Source organism: Lissotriton vulgaris, chromosome 2_1, assembly GCF_964263255.1.
Source record: "Lissotriton vulgaris chromosome 2_1, aLisVul1.2, whole genome shotgun sequence".
Classification (NCBI taxonomy): domain Eukaryota; kingdom Metazoa; phylum Chordata; class Amphibia; order Caudata; family Salamandridae; genus Lissotriton; species Lissotriton vulgaris.
In genome coordinates, this window is record NC_141687.1 from 269,647,732 (window position 1) to 269,671,888 (window position 24,157).

Below are 24,157 nucleotides of genomic sequence, written 5' to 3' on the forward strand. Positions count from 1 at the left end.
GTTTAAAAGAGCCACATAGCTCTAATGAAAAAAACATAAGCAATCCTCCTTTGGGTCTAACCCCTAGCCCCGGAACTGCCTTCACAGCAAAACTGGAATACCCATCTAGACAAAAACTATTATCTGTGTCACAGGTCTCTTGTAAAGCAATAATGTCATGTTGCTTGACAACATTTTTCCATCTCTCATCAGTACATTTATTCTTTAGTCCTGCTATATTCCAACTAAGGAATTTACGGGAAGAGGAATGGACTACCGCCTTGTTACAACCTAAAGGGGCTGATTCTGTCTTGTGTAGTCAATCATTAACTTCCATATTGGAGAAAGGTATGAACCTATTTGACAAGATTGGATCTGTGGGCCTTTGAGTAGAATGAGTACCCATCGAGCATTGGGAAAGTGAGCTCCTTCTCTCCTTCCTCAATGAAGTCTGCTGAGCTTGGTATGTGTTATTGTTGATGACTGCCAGTTCAGATTGAGGGCTTCTAGTTGTTTCAACATGTAATCTATAAGAACTTCTATATGTATGGGATACCGGGGGATAAAAATAACCAAGGAGAAGCGGCCTAATACCAGAGGCCATAATTTCAGATCAGTCCCAAAACAGTCTATCAGCCACATTAGGTCTGTTAAAATTTACAACCACACAATCACCAGGTATACTTTTACTTCTCCTCCCTACCCACGCAACCCGTCTAGCAAAAATAATATGCGAGGTGATGTCAGCTCCTCCACTGCTACGTTGGGAACACCACAATTGAGCCTTCCTCAAAAGATCAAACTCGGTTTCCACTGCACCAATATTATTAGGGGGAACCCCAGTTAGAACTGCTACTAAAGGCGCAGCCTCAGGTGAAAGATTCAATGTGTTTGCATTTATTTAATAGGCTAGCCACACATGAGTTTAGAGTGTCCACAATGTCTTTGGCAATGTTCACGAGGGCCGGCTCCAGCCAAGATTCAAACAGCCCTTCCACCAAATCTGCCAGCTGAGCCGGGAGCCTTGAGTCAATTGTAGCATTTTCGGTGACCATACTAGGTTTATTTCGCTTGCGTTTTTTTTTAGTGTACCTTCGTTTCCCCTTCGGTCCTAAAGAGTCTTGACCCTGAATAAGCTCCTCAGTATCCTGGGTGGCAGCCTCAGTCGGATCTTGGTCGATTTGAGGGGCCTTGGGAGGGTTCGCAATCACTACTGTGGGCTCAAGTGGAATAGAGGGAACAAAATCCAATTTAGGTGCAGTATCAGAGGCATCATAAGTGGTAGGGGCGATATTCAGGCCCAGTTCTTTCTCTGCATTAGCAATTTCTGCACTAAGAACCCCTACTGCCGATGTTAGGTAAGAAATTATAGACTCAGACTTCCTAGGGACTTTAGCTTTCTTACCTTCGCCTTCAACATTGATGAGCTTGCGGTTCCCCATATCTACGACCAAGGGGGGTGGCCCGGCCCGGCCTTTGCTGGCCCCTGATGGCAACAGATGGTCCCGCCCTTGTCCCGGGCTTAGCCGGCCTTACACCCGCGCGCGTCCGCGAGGCAGAAATTATGTCTGGGCTTTACGCGCACCGGGCGGAAAGGGAGGGCTGCTCCAGATGTCTGTGTCCCTCAAAGGATCCTGGGTCAGGTAGTCTTTGTTGCGCGGCCCCCTTGCCACTGCCGCCGCTCCTCGAAGCGTCACCCGCGAAGCGGGAGGCACAAGCTGTTTGTAAAATGCTCCGGGCGGGAAGGGAGGGCTGCTCCAGATGCCGGTGTCCCTCAAAGGATCCTGGGTCAAGTAGTCTTTGTTGCGCGGCCCCCTTGCCACTGCCGCCGCTCCTCGAAGCGTCTCCCTTACATACATACATACATACACACACACACACACGCAAGATAGTTACTTTTAGTAATACCTTATTTGGTTGACTAACCCTCCTTCCGGATGTAATTGGCACTAGGAAGACTGTTTTGATAGTGAGTAATTATAGAGGGCACCTGTGCCCAAACTCAAAGGTTGAACTCATCGGGAAAGTGAGGACAAAAATTAAGATTCCATTGGGACATATTGAAAGGGGTGGGAGAAAAAGTGTTGTAAACCTTTCAGGAATTCTGTTACGACAAGTCACTTGAATAGGGTGGGTTCATCTGGCTACAAGAAAGCAGAGATGGTTGAACGGTACCTTTAACTGAGCTCAAAGCAAGGCCTTGCCAGGCAAGGCACAATACAAACAGGAGAACGTTAGCTATTGGTGCAGACAGAGGATCAACAGATTTGGCAGCACACTAAGCCACAATTTTTCCCAATGGCATATATATACAGTTTTAGTGGCTACTACAATGGTATCACACACTTCAGGAGGCATATCGAAAACTCTCAGCTGTCATCACTCAATCTCCACTCATGAAGTTGTATTGTGTGCAGGTTTAGGTGCAGATCACTGCCCTCCGGTTTAGACAGGAAATTCTCTTGAAGAGGCAGCCTGAATGGAGGCCCTATGCCCATGCTCAGAAGTTCGGGATAACATACTGTCTGTGCTTAATCTGGAGCCACAAGAATGACTTATGCCCGGTCATTCCTGATCTTCTTGAGAACTATGGGCCACAGTGGTATCAGTGGAAAAGTGCACAAGAGGCCTGAGCACCACTCAGGACAAATTGAATCTTAATGCGAGAGGTAGCTTAGATACTTCAGCTCACAGACGTGCTGACATTGCACATTCTCGGTGGGGGCAAATAGATCTGACCAAAGTTCTCTACAATCTCTGAGAAGACTTTGCACTACCTTCGAATGGAGACGACAATCGTGATCAGCTAGGCATCAACAACCTAATTTGGTCGCTTTGGCTTTCAGAGAGCCTGCCAGATGTTGAACCACCAGCAAGATATCCTGATGTTCTAGCCAAGTCCAAATGTGTATGGCTTCCTGGCACAGGGCTCACAACCCCACTCTGCCCTGTTTGTTGTAGTACCACATGGTGGTGGTGGTGTCCATGAGCACTTGAACCAGCACCCCCTCAGTGGATTGAAGAAAGCTTTTAATGCCAGGCATATTGCTCTCAACTCCAACAACTTGATCTGGAGCTGATACTATGCCAGAGACCAGAGTCATCTGATCTCCACCTGTACCAGATGGCTCCCAAAACCAAGAAGTGAGACATCTGTGATCCTTGTGAGTTCTGGGTGGGGAAGCGAGAGGGTCTGGCGCGGACCCAATCTTGTTTTATCAGCAACCACTGCAGATCTTTTGCTGTTCCCTCCGATATCTAGACAAGGTCAGAGAGATTCTCCTGAGGCTGAGTCCACTGGAACATCAGTTCCCACTGCAGAGCCAGCAGGCATGTTTTACCAGTAAGATGTAGGAGGGCTTGAGTTCCAGCAGCCACAGAACCAGTTACACCAAAATCCAAGATAGAGGTTGCAACATCTGGATGATAACCTGAACATCCTGGGTTCGCTGCTCAGGAAGAGAAGTGTGAAATTGTACTGTGTCCAGAATGGCTCCAATAAAAGGAAACATCTGAGAGGGAGTCAGGTGTGAATTCTGTTTGTTGATAGAGAGCCCTAGCGATTGCAGAAGTTCCACCCCAGTCTGGAGGTGGGAGAAAAATGCCTGGGGTGAGCCTGAATTTCACAGACAGTCATAAAGGTAGGGAAAGACTGAAATCCCCAACCTCTGCAGATGGGCTGCAGCCACCACCATCACCTTGATGATCACTCGAGGGGCGCACTGCAAATTGGACATGCTCCTAAATTACCATGAACCGCAAGTTATTTCTGTGTGCCGGCAGAATAGGAATATGTAAGTATGCGTCCTGCAAGTCTAGTGCTACCATCCAGTCTCCACGGTCCTATCTAGCCAGGAGATGAGCTATAGTGAGCATTTTGAACTTTTCCTATTTCAGGACGTAATTGAGAGGGAGTAGATCTAAGACAGAATGGAGGCCTCCATTCTATTCTGGCCCAGAATATAGCGAAAATTGCAAACATAACCTCCTTCTGATGCTGGTACTCTCTCAATGGCTCCTTTGGCAAGCAGAGCCTGCACTTTGGGTTGTTAAAGTGAAAGGTGGTCCTCCGTCAGCCAATTCAGGGATGATCTGAAGTACCCATTTGTCTGACGTTAAAGTCTTCCATTGGGACAGGTAGTTTTGTACTTTGCCGCCAACCAGTTCTCCATGATAGTATGAGGGCATATTAAAGGGGCTTTGAGGCTGCAGCTGTCGAGGTGAGCAGAATGGATAAACCTCTGGCCTTGATTCCCACGAGACTTGTTGGACCCACATCCACAGCCATGAAAGGACTGAGGTGCCTTGTGGCCGTGGTGGTATGAATGAATGGACCTGGCTGATAGCTCCTACTGTAGGCATGGATGAAGCAGAAATTAGATTGCGGTTGTCGTGGGGCCAAAGTAAGCACCAATGACGGACCAGTGTCCCTGCTATGTTTAAAACACTGAAGCACCAAATCTGCCTAGTTGCCAAAGAGGCATATGACAAAAAAAGGGCATATCAATTAGACCGCTGGACATCCCCCCAAAAAACAGTTGCCCTCAGCCAGGTGTGACGTGTAAGCACCACCATAGAAGGAATGGCTCTGCCCATCAAGTCAATGGTATTCAATTTGCAGCGAATAGTCAACTTTGCTGCATCTCTACCATCAGGATTATCATGGGAGAGTATGGCTTGGGCCTCCTCCAAGACCATAGCCAACACTTGCGCAGCCAAATCCCATACATGTTGGAACCTTCGGCCCCATACACATGTAGTGTTCACAGACCGCAGTGCCAGGCTGGCGGGAGAAAATATTATTTTGCCAATAGTGTCAAGTCCCTTGGTTTCCCTACCCAGGAGTGTGGTAGGGAGTGCGCCAAGGTTAATCTTGGATGTAGAAGCTTGGACTATCAAGCTCTCAACAGTAGGGAGCAGAGTAAGGAAGGCTGCATTCTTGGGAGCGGGATGATGGCAGTGGGAGATAATCCTGTGCACGGGAAGGCCTATGCAGGGCATGGTCCAGACTCCAAGCAGGACATCAGTGAGGAATTCATTTTTGGGCACAAGGGATTCTGAAGAGGATACTTACCTGTGACTGGCTTTGCCTGCCTATTTCACAATACTGGATCCACGTGTTTAAAGACATATCTTGCATGACACACATAGTAGATGTGCCTACTCCTATTACAGACTTACTGGGGTATGTGAAAAAGATCTCCTGAGGTGAGCGGAAATACAGAGCTTTGGCGTTTGTTTGCAAAAAGGAGGGTGGTACTCAAGTGATGGAATGGACCAATTCCAAAAGTTAATGCAATCGGGGCTCGGCTGGAGCGAACACACACGTTCGAATATTGGGGCAAGGACAATAAACAAAAGAGCACACACTTACCTTCAGCGGTACCAAACGGGGGCTTCTGAGCGGACGCACAGGCAAGTTTTGAAATAAATTTGCCTTGCCTATTACAACCATTGCAGACATTATATTTCATCCCCGGACAACGTCGGGGCGGGCTGCTAGTTAATTATGAAGCAATAAAATACAATCCAATGTTGGTTAGAACAAGCATGCCTCTACCACAAAATCCCACACCTTATCAGAATCTGCAATTGAATGATGAAGAACTTGGTTTTTACTTGCATAACACCAAAATAAACCCAAAACGTAGCTTATACAATCATGCTCTATCAGATTCATGAGATGGAAAGATGAGGCTTTAATATGAGACTACTTCCATGTTTTTACAAGTTAATAAACTGTAAACATTTTGCCATTCTGAAACATCAAAATGGCAAAGGAAATTAACAAAATAAAATGTTTGCTGTAAGTTCGGTTTAGCTGGCTGATCTAGCATATGTGGTCATATTCTAGCTATTATTTTTGTATCTAGTGAATATGATTTTGAGTTGCCAAGAGCAGGGAAGTACTATCAAAAAACCAAAATCAAGCTATCCGTAGACTAACAGCTTTCTTTATATTACTCAGCGTTTAAAAAAGCAGTAGGAACGAAGACACATTATAAATGTAAGCAAATGCATCATATTCAAACATAAGACACCAACGTACGATTTTCTCCATACTCATAGGTCGATGTATTTGTTCTATTAGGTTTTGCTAGAGCAGATTATGGATCCCAGCAGTTGCTTTGACATTTTAAGAAAGCGGCTAACTAACATATGATTTTTAAGTTGAATTATCTTCTCTACAACCAAAACAGGTTCCCATTCAGGATCACTTTCTCTTTTCTCTTTCTAATACTGAGATTAGAAACTGGGGCCCTTTTACATTAGATCAACATAATAAAATAGTGTTTTAACTAGGGGTGGGTGGAATTTGCGTAATTGCGTTACGCAAATCTCTGCGAACCAGTAAAAAATCCCCGCAAACATGCAGAAATTCTGCGAACATGCAGAATTGCTTGTTCACAATGCTTTTTTCCTGTTCGCAATCACTGTTTGCGTGCTCGGGGGGAAATATCTTGCAAACATGCATTTTGAGAACGCGAACAAGCAAAAAATGTCGCAAAATTGAGGAACGAGGAATTTTGGACAATTTCGCGTTCTCCGCGGAACGCGAACTTACCCAAATTCCGCGAGTGGAATGGAATTTACTGCCTAGGCCTAGTTTTAACTTGAAGCTCATCAAAGAGGCGCCTCAAATTCAGATTTGGTTTGATTTTATATCTTGCTCATCTTTCCTAAATCTCTATTCATCTAATAATCAGAATTTTTTCTCCCACCACCTTCCTCTCTATTGCGATTTGGCGAGTTTGCATCATCAATGTATTTTTAATACACTTATATGATTCCGAATGAATTTTGATACTCAAAATTTTTTTTCCTGTTCCACGTTTGTCTTGCCCTCAGGATTTCAGTTTATAATATTTAAATATACCTGTATTAAAAACATTTTAACTTGCATTGTATATTTTAATTTATTAGAATACAGTGAACACATAAAAGAACCAGGTATGCTATCACAGGATTCACAGTCTCGTATTTATATTAACACTTAAAATGTTTCTAATTAATAAACAAATTACCATTTTATAAACTTACAGGTATGGCATCAGTGCGATTATCTTTCCAGACTTCCAAAAGTGCAATAACCATTTCTTTGAGCTCATCCCGGGACAAAATTCCATCCCGATCAATATCAAAAACCTTAAAACAAACTAAATGAAAAATACATAATTATTTTTAGATTAAACATAAATCAATCATTAAAGCTGATAAGCTTCTTGGGAGATGACATGGGTGATATAACTATGCTTTGTAACAAAGGCAGAGATTAGTTCAGTCAATCAGAAAGTTTTGAATGCTGACATTACTAACTGTTTCCCTGTAGGTTTAGAAAGAATCTGAGGCAGAGACAATTTAATTACTTGTCTGCCAGTAGGACATGAGATTTGGGTGCAGTGCGTTATTTGCATTATTGCTCACAAACAACTGGGCAGTCAATTGCATTTATTTAACCTCCTCAGTGTGAATCCTTAGCTTTGGTCCACTGCTCACACCAAATAAATATTAAAATTAAATGCAGAGAAGCGAAATAAAATAAAATTTGAGGAAAACAGTACTACAACTTTCATCTGAATGAGGAAAGCACAGCTCATGGCTGCAAGTAAAGGAAGTGTGGACTGAAAAAGTAGAGATCAATCTATTTAACTTTGAGAAAACCTTATTTAAAATGCTATTGGTCATTGCTTCAAACCTATGACAAATCAAAGTGCTACTAGTAAGACAGTTAGGTCAGGCTAGAGGTGTATGTAACAGGAAAGGTACTGTCGACACTGATCAAGACAAGCATTTCTTCCTAATAAATGGTGAGGATGTGGAAGCTTATACAAGGTACATTTCTAAAAAAACATCAATTTAAAGATTTAACATAAAAAGTTTCAGAAAGCTTTTAGAGTATAGCAACATATATTTACTGAAGGCGATTATTTCAATAATGCTTTTTCTATAGGTAAATCATGCTTGCATCTTGAATTCAACTTTGCATCCCACAGCAACCCCATAAAATACACTTAGGCCATAAATATTTATGATGTGAGGCCAAATAAGTTGTGCAGAACATTAAGAAGAGGGGAGCATGCATGATAGTTGACTAGAACTATTGACCTTGTTGCAACAAGCTAATCCAGCAACCTATTTAACAAAGGCCAATGCCAAAAAGGCACAATATGTATACTAGGTGAATTACATTTTAAGCTTTCGCCAGCAAACCAATGGAAACATGATAATTTCAAATGAAAAGTTTTCTTTAAACTGAAAACGATTTGGGTAGTATTGAACAATTTAGCCCACAGGCATTTGTAAAAATTACATAAAAAATAAATATTGATATTTAAAAGTTACCAAAAAGTAAACATACCATTCACCTCCGTTTCTAAATTCCGAATGCAGTCAGTCCATAAAATCTCATTATAACAAACTATGTAGCTAGCAGGCTAAAGTTGGTTATGACAGATTCACAAATATTTAACCAATGAAAAACATCTTGAAATGTTTCAGACACATTGTTATCTGGGCTCATTCATAGAGCCCGGTTCACAAAAAGAAAAGTAGTAAATCTGCCACACAGATTTGTTTCTATGTGCAGATTTACTACTTTTTAGTATCCAGCAATATTCCCATTAGTACTCCTGAAAAGCTATGCCAGGCAGATGTTTCTAGGTGTACTATTAGGAATGTCAGGTGACTGCTCCTGTTGGCTCCTAATCTCTGTGTGGCGGTCTCCTTAGTGGATACGGCCGTTGAGGGGGAATGAAAGTACCACAAGGACAAGAGCCCAACAACATCCACATAGAGATACATAAGTAAGAACTTGCAAAACGTGAAGATATCAATGTGTACAATTTGTATATATAACAAAAAATAACAATAACAGTACACTGAAAACTGGCAAGCAAATGACAATTCCCCAGCACACCCAAATAGACAAGAGAATACAACGTACATTATAGTCTGTAAACCTCCCAGGAACCCTCTATTACAGGGATTGTGATGGTAAAGGAGGAAGATCTATGCCCAGATATGTGGCACAACAAGACCAAATTTTCCTTTGCTTTTGGGGACAACCCCTCGCTCGGAAGACTGCCATTTCTGCACCCATGCATTTATCTAGTTCTCTACGCCACTTCCCCAGTGTCGGTGGAGAGGTGCCTTTCCATAGTTGGGCAAGATCACGTTTGGCAATTGTGAGGGAGAGAAAGAGAAGATGCTGTTTATATCGGTTCCCACCTATATCTTGCGTACTTTGAAGTAAAAACAAACTGGGATAGTGTGTAAGGCAGGATTATACCTTACGCCAAAAGGGCTGTAGCGCCACACGGTTCCATGCCGTATGGAGAAATGTCCCTTCCTCACTGTTACATCGTAAGCACTGTACGGATGCCACTACTCCCATATTCCAAAGACGGAGACGGGTATAATACAAGCGGTGCACATATTTAAACGGTATGAGATGGAATGTGGAAGCAACCGCAGCACCACGGGGACTGGCTATCACCTCCGCCCAATCATCATCCGTTAAGTCTGGAATGTCATCCTGCCATGCTCTCCTTGTTTTGTGTAAAGCAGTGTTGGAATGTGTTGTCAGTGTTAGACAACGCATTGTGTTGTATTTTGTGGGCTCCGAGATCCCCCATAAGAAGTCCACCCTCCAGCGGGTGAAATTCAGGGAGGTCAGATATATTGGTGAGTGAGGGAGTCAAGGCATGATGCAGCTGGCGGTACCTACAGAACTGAGTTTTGTCAAGATTGAACTCTTCCTGCAGTTGCTGAAATTATTTGTACACGGTGCCCCGCATAACATCCCCCAAAGTAGAAATACCAATCAGGTACCATTGACAGAACCCTTTCAGTGCAGACACTGGAAGTAAATAAGTGTCGTGCCATAGGGGCGTTGCCTGGGTCAGCCGCATGTGCCAACCCATTCGGCGGACCGTATACCACCACAGCCTGATCATTGTTCGACTAGCATGTGGCAAAAAATCAAGGCGTTGGGCACTGTAGAAGAGCTGCAGGAGAGGAGTCCTTTCCATAGACGCATGCTCCAGTGTGAACAACGGGTCTGTAGGTGGATTATACCACCAGTCGTTAACGATTAACATATGCGCCGCAACATAGTAGGAGTATACATCGGCAGCCGCGATGCCTCCACAGTAGGTAGATTGCGTACATGTCTGAAGTGCCACATTAATTGCCCCTAGGAATTTATTATGTACAGCATTAATTTGTGCGACCCAGGCCTGCGGGATGTGATGAGGGAAATTCTGTAGACGGTAAAGACCCTGGGGAGCGAGACCATCTTGAATATGGCCGACCGCTCGTACAACGAAAGCGGTAGGGATGACCAGACGGCTGTATTCTCACGGAGATTGACAGGGAGTAGGTTGATATTGCGTGTCCACGAAGTCTGCGGACAGGGGGACACAAATACTGCCAAAAATTGAAACCGTTTTGTGGGGTGTTTTAACAGGGAAGCCCAGGTGCCCCTACCTTGATGGCCATACACCGGAAACAACACTGATTTAGTAGGGTTAGCATGAAGCCCAGGGTTCTGGCCAAACACCCAAAGGATCTGCAGAATGCATGGGCTCGAGATCCAGGGGTCGGTCATAATAAACAAAACATCATCCGCGCAGAGCGCAATGCAGTCCAGTTGTGAACGCGGCCAGTTGAAACCTCTAAGCACTTGGTCACTACGAACCCACAAAGCCAAGGGATCCACCTCCTGGGTAAAGAGGGGATAGGGGGCAACTTTGACGTGTGCCCCACCCAATTGAAATAAGGGGGAGCGATGACCAGCTAAACGTACAGAGGACATAGGTTCAGTGTAGAGGAGGAAGCAAAGAATTGTGGACCAAAATGAATCCCTTTCAAAAGTTGAAAAAGGAACTCCCAGCTGAGTGTCGAAAGCCTTATCCATGTCTGCTAGGAGTAAGGCAGCTTGACGTCTCAGCTCGGGAGCCATCGCCATGGCATTATGAGCCCGGCAAATATTATTTCGGGTGGCCCGATGCGGCATAAAGCCAGACTTGTCTGGGTGCATCAGGTCCTGAATACATGCCCGCAAAGGATCGTCCAGGACCTTCCCCAGTACTTTGGATTCAAAGTTTATTAAGGAAATAGGGCGATAGGAGGACGAAACCTCTGGTGGGCGGCCAGGCTTCAGAAAGAGGACCATCTCCGCCTGACACCAAACCCTGGGCAGCAGGCGCAGCTCAAGGGCCTCATAGATCATGTCCAGCAAATGCGGACTCAACGCAGCCATATGAGAGCGAAGAAACTCCACAGGGAACCCATTCGGACCCGGAGCACAACCCGGGTGCAGAAAAGTGATAGGCAAATTCCTTTACCTCCTCTGCGGGTGCAGTACGCAGGACACCATACCTACCCCTGATGGAGGGGACCATGGATGGGCCCTGCCAGGCTTGACAATCTATGCAGCATTTTACAAGATTTATCCATCATTGATATATCCTGTGCTGGGATGCCAGCCAGATGTCCTTCACCTCCTCTGTCAAATGGTGGTGTAGCTGCTGTTGTGCAAGGGATAAATTCCCTCTACTGGGCTGAGGGGGGCCCCCAGGAGCACCTCGCCTCCAGGGACGCACACCCAGTTTCAAGTACGGACCTCTGGGCTGAACGCTTACGTTTATCATTAGTCCTATAGCTAATGTCCACCCCTCTAATGGTGGGCTTCAGGATTCCCACAGGGTAGCTCTTGAAGGAGCACAAATCTACATTCCAGGAGAGATAATCCGGGATTGCCGTGGTGAGGCACTCCTGATAATCTGGATCAGGTAGATGCCACAAGGACATCCGCCATCTGAACGGGGTTTTTTGAAAATTTAGGAGGAGTGTCGCCGTGACCAGCCAATGATCGAATAACCCTCTTGGATGATGTGAGATCTGGCAGAACCTGTGGACATAACTTTGTAGTGTAAACATATAATCCAAGCAGGACATAGATCCATGCACCGCCGATATGTACGTATAGCCTATCTCTGCAGGGGGATATGCGCGCCACAGGTCCACCAAACCCAGCATCCCAGCAAACGAAAACAGCCCCCAACAGAGTCAGACCCCCAGGGAGCTCACCCCACAGCCAAGCTAGGCATTCCACAAACGTAGCCCTGAGGGGTGGAGGAGCATACACACTACTCCACATGAGCGGTTGACCATGAAGCGTCCCCGTCAGGAGAACATACCGGCCCCCAGGGCCCATCCAATGCTTAGTAAGGAGGCAAGGAACACGGGTATGAAGAAGGATGGCGGTCCCACAGGAATTCCCTGTTGATCCCTGCATGGAAGACCTGTTGGAATCCGAATCTAGCTGAACACTGGGCCTTCTTGCCTAGGAGGTTAGTCTCCTGTAGTAGGAGAATATCTGCCCCATAACGCTTGGCTTGCCGAAGGATAGCCCCCGTTTTACTTTATTGAGCAGGTCCCGGATATTCCATGACACCACCGTCATGTCGCCTAAATGGGAAGCTGTCGCTGCTGAATGAGCCATGTATCTAGTCTGAGTCCAGGAGCAGTAGTTTGCCTATTGAGGAGTAGGATGTGCGTCTACGTGTACAAACAACAATAAAGCCAACCTTACAATTATGAAACCCTCCAACCGTCAACAACCCCGTTCCCCCAACCCGATACTGCCAAAAACAAGGAGCATCTGTTGCGGTAAGGGGAACCTCAGGACCCAAACCACGGACCCCAAGGAGCCCTCGCCAATAGATCCCAACCCCCCCCACCGAACACGAACCTTGGGGAGCTAGTGGCCGTGCAGGTCAACCACCATGTGTAACAGCCAACTCTGCTCAGTGCATACTGATCAGGGCAAATCCAACCCACGAACAGTCCGTTATACATGACTAAGGATATCACAGCTGTGGATCGGTCAAGAAGCTTTCACAGGACTAGAGGATCGACGTTAAGAGCCAGAGCAATGCCGCCGGCTGGACTGCGCTCTACGTGATCGATTCAGCTGCGAGCACACAGGGGAATCCGATTCCAGCAGCTGCGGAGAATGTGGTTTCAGATGGGCCCTTTCATCGGACCAGGCGAAGACCGCTTCAGGATAGTCAAAAAGAATGTTTTAGAGATATATATCACTCTGAGCCTGGTAGGATACAGGAGCATGTAAGAGATGTTGAGTTCACGTATCCTCTGTTTTGCTGCAATGAAAGACTGTTGTTTTTGCTGCACCAGGCGGGTGTAATCCGGACATAATAGGCCTTGAGTCAAAGACGAGTTTGTCTTTATTTTGTCGGGCATATTGCAGCACATGTCCCAATCTGCATAGTTTAAGAGCTTGGCAATGTCCAGCCGTGGATTTTCTCCAGGAGGTGGTTTTCATGTCAGCACCCAATGTGCCCTCTCAACCACAAAGCATGCTGAGATACTGTCTGCCGGGAGCCAATCTAGAAGCCATGCCGTGAGCAAGCTTGTCATGAAGCTCCCTTCGCAGCCCTCTGGAAAATCGACAAAGCGGAGATTGCAGTGCCTGGCACTGCATTCTGCAACCTCGGCACGGGCAGCAAGCTCCTGGGAAATCACAGTCAATTTATTGACCTGCTGTTGAAGGGTCTGCATGGTAACCTCCACTAAAAACACCCACGTCTCTGCCTCAGTAATACGATCAACAGCCTTACGTAGGTCCTGTCACTGAAATGAGACCTCGGTTCCCACTGCGCCAATCTTGGCCTCCAACGCGCCCCCTGCATTTTTAATGGCCGCCAGCAAGGCTGCGTTATCCGTGACAGGTCCAGGGAGAGGGCCCCCACTTGCAGATGTTGCAAACTGGTCAAAGGTGCTCTGTTTCCGTCCCGTGGCACCAGGTTTATCCTTCCCCATTGTTGGGCTCTTTAGTGGACTGTGCGAGCAGTTTCTGGTCGCTCCCACTCCAGCGAGATCTGTAGAAGCACCAATTCACCACTGTAGGGACTCTCCAGGGGGGCGCTCTGCGGCCGGTCCTCGCGGATTCTGTCCACCCCAGACCGCAAGCTGCACTGGAACTGATGTAGATGCTTTCGCGACTAGTGGCTAACAGCAAAGCGGGCCCCTCTAGAGGAACCGAACTCACCGGACCGCCAGCACGCGAAACACCCCAAAGCCTGACAACTAGATGAAGCGCCCTTACCGGCAGCTTGGCAGGCCGGGTATAGTGGATCACTAGGTCCTAGTATCGCTACACAGGGCCCTCCCCCACTTAGCCTAAGCCCTGTCATAGGGCACAAATCGACGATGTCGGGTAAATGCCAGGGTCAACGGCACATGGAGTGTTCTCAAGGCCTCAGGAGTAACAAAAATGGCAGCTATGGCGCAGAAGTGATTCCGGGCCCAGGTCCGTACCCCAGGGCAACCACTGCGTCAAGGATAGCGGGCGGGCGGGCTTCTTGTCATGCCCCAATGTGCAAAACGCCACCCGCACTGCCAGACAGCGGACTAACAACCTCGCCCGGTGCCCAGCGCCCGGGCACCCCCCCCCCCCCCGCCCGCCCCAAGCCCCACAGCAGTCGGCCTCCTACACCGACCGGTACGCGGGCTGGGACAAGCCCCAAAAGGCCTATCCGCGGCACATGCCCCGTCTGGCGACCAGAACAAACCTCCACCGGCAAAGGCCCGGGGGAGAGGACGTGCGACCACCAGCTACCCCCACTGAACCCCACAGCATCCCCTCTCACATCGACCAAGGTAAGCATCATGCCCCGACCCCGAACACGGTCGCAGCCCCACAGGACCAGACAGTCAGCACGGGGATGCCGAGCTCAGGCCACAGTGCGCTCCTCTCGGACTCAGCTTTCGCCCGCATTTCGCCGGTTTACAGCTTTTCTTGGCTCCATTGGCGCACCGGATGACACTTCCGTCCTGTTCGCCAAGGATTAGCTGCACACAAGTCAGGATGGGTAGGATAAACGTCGGATTATGGTGGAGGGCGAACAGAGCGTTTTCAAGCTGCGTCGGCCATGATTGCTGGCCAAGCCACGCCCCCACACTTTTTTATTCTTAATCTTCCATGGCAAAACAACTTTTCCCATGGAGAAAGCCCTTCCCCTACTCCTACACCAAATCTAGGAGAGAGCTATTCCACTGCCAATCCTGGAAAAGGCATTACTCTTGCCCTCCCTGGAGGAAATCTCCATCTATTTCGGGGACAGAGTCAGAAAGGAAGTTCGGAATACCCACAAACTTAAATTTTTGAGTATTCCCAAACTTCCAAAGCAACATATGCTTTGGAGCACCCACTTTGCACTGTATGGGAGGGATTTAAAAGTACACATTTATTCACATGTGTCGGTGAGGTACGCCCTCCTAAAAATATTTTCTCCCCCCCCAGGAATCTCTGCGGAATCTTGGCAGATGTAAAAACTATCAATTTGGTTTTAAATGTATATTTATCACAAAATCTACCTTTGTGAATCGGGACCATTGTGAGAATCCTAGACCTTGAAGCACAAGTTATGACTTGTGTAACAATACATCTGTAAAAGACATTAGTTAGTGATAGATTCCTTACTTTAGAATATCCCCAGACGCCAGACTGGATCCGGAAAGTTTTGCTTAGCAGTACCCCTGCGCATCAGTAGGTGGCGTCCTGCGGCTCCGCGTCCGTCGCTGGTGTTGTATGGGCTGAGATGACGTCACAGACACTACTTAGGCGCCACCCATGCGTGCTGGCGTCAGTTCTGTACACGACTTTCCGCGCCAGGAACGCAGAGCGAAGCAAGATACTGACCACTAGTGCATTGAAAACTAGGGCCCTGAAAGGGATGACCTGAACCTGAGTAATCCGTTCGCAGAACGGGGACGATGGGAGGGATGAACAGAATGGAAAGAAGGTTTAGAAGAAAGAGCCTGGAGCTCACTCACTCTTCTGGCAGAGGTGCTAGCTATCAGGAAAGCCGTCTTGAGAGTGAGAAGAAGTAAAGGACAGTTATGAAGGGGCTCAAAGAGAGCGCACATCAGATATGTCAAGACAAGATTCAAGTCCCATTGAGGCATTATGAACGTCACGGGAGGAAACGTGTGCATAATGCCTTTCAGAAAACGGGTAACAACCGGGGACGTAAAAAGAGAAGGTTGATCAGGGAGCCTTAGAAAGGCGGAGAAGGCAGAAAGATGACCTTTGACAGTGCCCAGAGCAGAGCCCTGCTGGGCCAAGTAAAGGAGGAACAAAAGGACCTCGGAAAGAGGGGCAGAAAGGGGATCCACAGCCATGTCACAAACTTGTTCCACCTGCAGGCGTATACTGTTTTAGTGGAGGGATGCCTGGCTGCCAGAATGACGTCACAGACTTCAGGGGGAAGATCGAAAGCCGTCAACTGTCGTCGCTCAATCTACATGCATGGAGATGGAGGCTGGACGGGTTCGGGTGGAGGATGGTCCCCTTCTGCTGCAACAGAAGATACTCCCGAAGAGGCAGTCGGATCGGGGGATCGATCGCCATGCTGAGTAGCTGGGGATACCAGTATCTTCGTGCCCAATCCGGAGCCACAAGAATGACTTGGGTCCGGTCGCGCCGAATCTTTTTCAGCACTCTGGGCTGAGGTGGTATAGGCGGAAAGGTGTACAACTGACAGGAACTCCACTCGCAACGAAAATCGTTGCCGAGCCAGTGCCGCCTTGGAAATTCCAACGCGCAGGACTGATGACATTCCACGTTCTATTCGGTGGCAAATAGATCCAACCAAGGCTCTCCCCACTGCAGAAAGAGACCTTGTGCCACGCCAGAGTTCAGACACCATTTGTGATCCATCATGCACCCGCAGCTGAGTTCATCCGCCCTGGCGTTCAGAGAACCTGCCAGGTGTTGAACCACCAAGGTAATGCCTTGATGTTCCAGGCATGTCCAGAGGTGCAGAGCCTCCTGACATAGGGTCCACGACCCCACCCGCCCAGTTTGTTACAGTACCACATGGCTGTGGTGTTGTACGTGAACACCTGAACTACACTTCCCTGGACAGAGGGAAGGAATGCTTTTAGTGCAGGTCGGATCGCCCGAAGCTCCAAAAGGTTGATATGGAGCCGGGACTCGGCCGGAGACCAGAGGCCTCTGATCTCCGCCTCTCCTAAGTGGCCTCCCCATCCCTTGAGGGACGCATCCGTCACCACTGTGTGCTCCTGTTGCGGAAGGGAGAGGGATCTGCCATTGACCCAATCGCGATTCATGAGCCTCCACTGCAAGTGTGGTGCAGTGCTCTCCAATATCTGGACATGATCAGACAGGTTGCCCTGATGCTGTGCCCACTGGAACTTCAGGTCCCACTGCAGAGCCTGCATATGCCACCTGGCATGTTGCACTAGCAGGATGCAGGAGGCATCAGACCCAGGAGCCGGAGGGTCATCCTGACTGGAACTCGGGATAGAGGCTGAAAGATTGGAATCATAGCCTGCATATGCCGGACTCACTGCTCGGGGGGATAAACCCGAAACTGCGTCGCATCCAAAACCGCTCCGATGAAGAGGAGCTTCTGAGAGGGACTCAGGTGCGACTACGGCACATTGATGGAGAACCCCAGCAAGTTTAGGAGGTTGGCCGTAGTCTGAAGGTGGGTGACGACTGCCTGGGGCAAGCCCGCCTTCCACAACCAGTCGTCGAGGTAGGGGAAGACTGAGACCTCAGACCTGCGCAGGTGAGCTACGACCACCGCCATCACTTTTGTGAACACCCGAGGGGCGCTGGTAAGGCCGAAGGGGAGCACCGCAAACTAAAAATGCTCCTGGCCTACTGTGAACCGCAGGTAACGCCGGTGGGACGGCAGGACGGGGATGTGAAAATATGTGTCCTGCAAGTCCAATGCTACCATCCAGTCTCCAGGGTCGAGGGCAGCCAAGACCTGAGCCAGAGTCAACATCTTGAACTTCTCCTTCCGGAGGAAGCGATTGACGTTCCTGAGGTCCAAGATGGAGCGCAAGCCCCCTTTGTCCTTCTTGGGGACCAGAAAGGAGTGGGAATAACAATCACGACCTACTTCCAGCTCAGGAACGCGCTTGATGGCCACTATGGCCAAGAAGGCCGTGACTTCCTGTTGGAGAAGCGCAAAGTGATCCCCCGACATGCGGTGGAACGGAGGTGGCATGGTTGGGAGGTAGACTCGAAGGGGAAGAAGTAGCCCCTCCGGATGAGTTGCAACACCCACTTGTCGGAAGTGACGGAACGCCAATGGGGAAGGTGATGGCGAATCCTGCCACCCACTAGTGTGGGGTGCGACCCAAAGCTCTGACTAGGAAGGCTTCGAGGTAGACGTCGTAGGGGCGGAGGTGGACTGAACCTCACACCGGCCCCCGGAGCCCCCACGGCGGGCGCCTCGCCCACAAGCCCGCTGAGTCTGGTTCTGCGTGGGCTTTTGGCTGAACGAATGGCCACAAAAGGAATGAAACTAGGACGTGGACGGGAGCGTGGTGGAAAGGCCCACAGGCTTGGCCGTAGCTCGAGAGTCCTTAAAACGCCCCAGTGCCGTGTCGGCCTTATCACCAAACAGGCGAGTGCCGTCAAAAGGCATGTCCATGAGTGAACTCTGGACGTCCAGGGAGAACTCAGTGGACCACAGCCAGGCGTGTCGCCAGTCTGCGGTGTCCCAGCCACAACGAATGGCGAACCTAGCCGCGTCCTTGCCCTCAGCCACAGCCTGAGACAGCACAGTCTGGACCTCTTTCGGGCACCGGGGTAACACCTCAGCCACGGAATCTGACACCGCGTGGGAATAGCGGCCCAGAAGGCATGCGGTGTTCACTGACCGCAGTCCTAAGCTGGCTGAAGATAACAACCGCTTGTAAAACTGCTCCAATCTCTTAAAGTCCTTATCTGGCGGAGCCGTGGGAAAGGCACTCTGGGACGTAGAAGCTTGAATGACCGGACTTTCGGGTGTAGGATGAATGGTCAGAAAGGCAGGGTTACCCGGCGACAGGTAATGACGCCTGGCTACATTCTTATCCACAGGGGCCCCTGTGGCGGGCCGTGACTAAGTGCCTAACGAGACTTCGGTGAGGGCATTATTAAAGGGCAGCAGCGGCTCCGAATAATTGGACGCCGGCTGGAGCACCTCAGTGAGGAGATTTGACTTCAGGGTCACCGTGGGGAGATCGAGGTTAAGGACCTCATCAGCCTGACGGAGCACCACCGTATACGAGGCGCCTTCCTCCACAGTGGGCGGGGGAGAGAGAAGCCCCGGATCAGAAGAGACATCGAGGCCACCGGCCTCCTCCAAGTCATCCCCCCAGTCCTGCTCAGAATCACACTGACGAGCAAGCAGGTCCTCAAACCCTTCCCAGTTATCCTCTGCCAGCAACGAAAGGCACAGGCCTCGGCGGTGGGGTAAGGCGGGTACACCGCAGCTTCCAGTGCCGCTCCCTCAGAGCCTTCGGGCCATAGCCCTACAGTCCAGACAGGACCGGGAGTCATGGTCGCGCTCCAGGCAGTAAAGATAGAGGTCATGATGGTCCGCTACCGACATATTTCGACGGCAGGTCCCGCAAGACTTAAAACCAGGCATCCCTACGTGCACCAGAGAAACCAACACGAGACAAAAGTCTCAAAAAGATTGTCAAAAAATAACTAGGGTTCGTGCTCTAACCGGATCTGCGCTTACTGGCGCGGAAAAATAAAGAACTTGATGCCAGCGTGCATGGGGGCGCCTAAGTAGTCTCCGTGACGTCCTCTCGGCGCATATGACGCCAGCGACTGACGTGTGCCGCAGGACGCCACCTTCTGACGCGCAGGGGTTCTGCTAAGCAAAACTTTCCGGATCCAGTCTGACGCCTGGGGATATTCTAAGGTAAGAAATCTATCACCAACGTGTCTCTTTCAGATACTGATATGCGACATTCAATTGAGAAAAATTACCAAGTGGAGAATGAGTGAATACATGGGAGTAAGTTGCATAACATAACACTACGTCCGCAAAACCCTAATTACTTGTAGGGGGAGCAAGAGAAAATTAAAAAAATAGCTACATGTCCTCCCAAATATAAACACAATATTTGCAAAATGTAGGAAAAAACAAAGATCCTTTTTGAATTATAATATAATTCTGAGCTTTTTTATTACTTTAAACGTCACACAGGACATGGAATCCTCACCCACATAGTGTGTGGCTTGCTACATCATGAGGCTCCCCCATTTAGGTCTCGAGAACAAACTGTCATGCTGTAATTTATCATTTACAGTCAGGAGTAGTAATGCGCTCTACCCATCTTTAAGGATCATTTACTGTATTTCCTTGATCTACCATTTATTCCGGTATGGGTGTTTCCCACACAGTAAAGTAGACTTAATTCTGACTGCCCTTCCTGTTTCCCTCCAATAAACAGGTCTGTCAGGTGTGCATGCGGACATGTTTCTACATTGGCAATGGGACAAAGAGCATGCGAGTAAGGAGAATCTAATCAGGGCATTTAGTCTAGAGCGAGTGTTAGATGCAGTGGTGTTCCACTTTGCTCACACAGAACGGGAAGGGCACCTAACAGGACACAGAGAATTGCCCACTTAGTTGCAAATCCGACAGTGTTAGCTCTGGTCCAACGCAAAACAGAGCATTGTACCTCACTAAATAGCATGTTTTCTTGACCTGATTGGACCCAAGAATCCCTAGGAAATTCTACTGTGAAGTCCCATATTTCAGCAGTGATATCAGCGTTCAGCAAACTCAATTAGTAGCTCTTACAGGCACATGATTAAAATGAGTCACAGAAATGGGAGAATAAAAGGGGCTAGATTTATTACTGCGAATAGAAGAGGGAATGACCATTACTCTGACCGATTAAGCATACATCAGTGTGTACGTTTTCCAATTATGTGTAGATTTTTAAATTGACCAAAGAGTTGAATAATCACTAGCATCAGATAACCTGTCTCAAAGTATATTCCTTTTAAGATCTGCAAGCTCTGCATTATCAAGCTATATTGAGAACTGCACTACACCTGTACACAAAGCAATCTTTTATTGATGGCTTGACACTAGGACATCATATAAGTCAATCAATTATATTCAGTATATATATTCCGCTTTATAATATTCTTAAATAATGACATTTGTAGATGACTCAGTCATGCAATAAGATTACAGATTATGGGCCTATTTCAGCTTGATTTGGCAAGGACACCAAAAGTCAGTTCATGGTTTAAATCCAGTTTTTGTTACTGACTCATGAGATAAAACACAAGTGACAGCAATTTACACTTTCTGGTTCAGCTTTACTTTATGTGTTGTTAGAGTGATTTAAAGTGTTTAAGAGATGTAGATTAAAAATGTACATTCATATCTAATGCAAACATGTTTTGGTATACACAGTACTGGCATCGGGAATGTCATAAAACACAGCAAAGTAACTTGAGAAACTATCATGTTGTTATCTATGAATCTGGTGGAGACAATTATGCTTACAATGGGTGTACATTCGAAAGAGATATTGCAGTAAAGTGACTATATCCTCCAATAGCTGTTTGTTTCCCACACAGGGGACGCCATTTACAGTTGAAATACCACCATTCAAGTCAGTAATACAAAGTGGATCTGTTTTATAAGGCGGACGTTTCTTAATTTCAAGAGTAATGAGCAGTGGTTTGCGCTTACATTTTTGTCTCTCTGCCAGAGGTCCCCTGCAGCATGCCGACAATCCACAAGAGATTTCCTTGAAGTCTATGTGATTGTCACGATTTTCATCAAAAGCATTAAACAATCCTGCAAGGCAAGAAGATGAATTAAAGAGCGTTTCATTTTTAAATGCCCCGCTGCGCAGTATTTTAAACTGTCACTTACCTTTACTATCAGTTCATCAAAAAGAGGCTATGAGTAGTAAGTAAGAGGCTTAGAGCAGCACATCTGGGTTATAACAAAAACAAGGCAACTTTAGGGAGTTGGAACCGAGTTAAATGTAACAAGGGACTAGTCAACTGTCCCAACTACATTCAGAAGTGAGTTCAAGTAATCTTGCCCCTTGTATTCCTCGAATTCTTACATTTTCTCAAAAACACGTAATTAGTATTTACTTAAAAACTGCCTGTAAGTGTAATGGCAGCAGCCTAAGCCCCTGTATTTCCTTATGTTAAGGGATTTACTCATAAGGGATCTTACCCTGTGGCAAGTGCCCTGGATGAGAAAGTACCCATAAAGCTTGGGACTGCACTCCTGTGACCCTGCGGGTGTGGGACAACATAGCTTTCCGGCCACGATTCCCATCCCCTCCGCATCACCGTTCATGCCGGTCTCCTTCAGCCCAGTCTCAGCGATGCCACTGGGTCCTTAACCCCACAAAGAACGGGGGAGAAGGGAGGGCCTTACAGGACTAAAGAACCACATCAAAGGGCTGGAAAAATTCACCCTCTATGCCTTGCTCAGAGATTCCCCTAATAGCGAAAAATGACCAGGATGGAATTGTTGGGAGAGAGAACTGGACTATGAACTTTCACAGAACTTCTAGGACAAAATGTTTGATCGGGGGTGTAGATTCGCCACAGATGCATGCATGGGGAAACCCAGCATAAACTCCCCACATACTGGTAAAAGACCCTGGCAAAAATCGCATAACTTCACATACCAAAATTCTTTGACTGCTGGAGCGATTGTGCATCACCAGGAACTCTACTGGCCACTCTGGCAACGCCCCAAGCTTCATAAACACTGGGAGGGAGGCGGTGCTCGAGGAGATCAGGTTTGCGTTGGACATGCAAATCTCAAGGGACCCTTGCTGCTACTATTTTAGGCAATTCAACATAGATGAGAGCAGAGGTACTGCTCGCGATTTCGAGGAGTGCACACTTTTCTGTGGACCAAAGACGGTCCTATTCTTTAAATCATCATTGTTCAATAAAGAAATCCATACAAATCTTTTTCTTATACCATCTTGCTGTTCAATTTTTAATGATAGTTTCTCATTAAACTCGTTTTCCAAATATTAGCAGATTTAATTTTTTAACGCATTTCACATTAACCCAATGTATTTCGGGTACAGATGGACCCTTCGTCGGGGGTCTCTATGGAAAAGATCAAAAAAACAATTTTGAGCCCAAAGCTATGTTCATCATTATATACAACGTAATCACTTAAACGTAAAACAGTATCACAAGTCCCATGAAACAAACGTGATTATCCATCTGCGATTCAAAAAATGTCAATTTCGTGTAATAAATATGCATACTGTCTCAGCGATACTCAAATGGTTACACTCTCAACTTTGCCTAAATAAATCTTTACCAACATAACCTCTATACAACGAGTGACAATGCATTTGTATATTACACAGTTGGTTATAAAACGGAGCGACCAGCGTTCCGTGTCAGTTACTCACTAAAATGCTGTCTTTCAAACCGCTTCTCTTTTCCTCCAATGACTGCCAGGTTAAGATCGCGTACTAAGTTCTGGTCTTATATCTATTCTTATTGGTTGGTTTCGCGGTCACATGATTGCCACAGTTTCAAAATATCGGCATTTACATGTCAATAAATCAGCGCATATAATAACTGAAAAATCAACGCATATGATAACTGAAAAATCGAATGACCCTCCTAGAATGCATATACTATGCTTCCAAACATGCTCTATTTCATATCGCTGTTCAAACTACGTACATGATTCTCTCGTGTTTTATCTGCCTCTTAAATAGATTCACGGTTAATGAACGGCAAAATTCAAAAAGTGGGTGAAATGAAATCTAAGCTTTCTATCTAAGCAGCATCTAGTGGCCAAACAACTGAATACCCGTCGATAATGTGTCAGCCATGTTTGAAATGGAATGCGACCACGATGTTCAATACATATTAGTGTGATCATTAACTGATAGGTTATAACTGTCGGCCATGTTCAAATGAAATGTAACCTTGGTACACAATGCATACTATTTAACACAGTGAGTTATATTGTGACATTTAGTATTGTCCCAGGTAAACTCTATTCACTGAGGTTATAACAGGGCAAATCAAATGTCTTTCTCATTGATTATAAAAAACATGCTAGTTCCAGTCTGTCATTAAGCCCATCCGGCTGAAGACTCCCCATCTTCCTTGTCCAGAAATATTCTGATCTAAGTCTCATTTTGTGTGTGTCCAAGTCTGGGCGTGCTTCAAGCACTTCTAGTATAGTGAAGCGTAACTGGGAGATGTTATGTCCTGTTTCTGTCCAGTGTGCTGCCACTGTGGATTTCATATTCTTTTGCCGAATGTTACTCTTGTGTTCTGTTATTCTTACCT

At 47.1% G+C, this 24,157-nt stretch overlaps 1 protein-coding gene across 2 annotated transcripts in view; it reads right to left on the reverse strand.

Moving 5' to 3' along the window:
* Nucleotides 1–24,157, reverse strand: part of USP32 (ubiquitin specific peptidase 32) — a 1,504,025-nt gene that overhangs the window by 832,406 nt on the left and 647,462 nt on the right. For both annotated transcript variants that reach the window (XM_086954917.1, XM_086954918.1), the window contains exons 7-8: nt 21,546–21,653; nt 7,021–7,136 (exon numbers count right to left, since the gene is read on the reverse strand). In XM_086954917.1, coding sequence (XP_086811043.1) covers nt 7,021–7,136; nt 21,546–21,653 — 224 coding nt within the window. The remainder of the gene's footprint in view (nt 1–7,020; nt 7,137–21,545; nt 21,654–24,157) is intronic.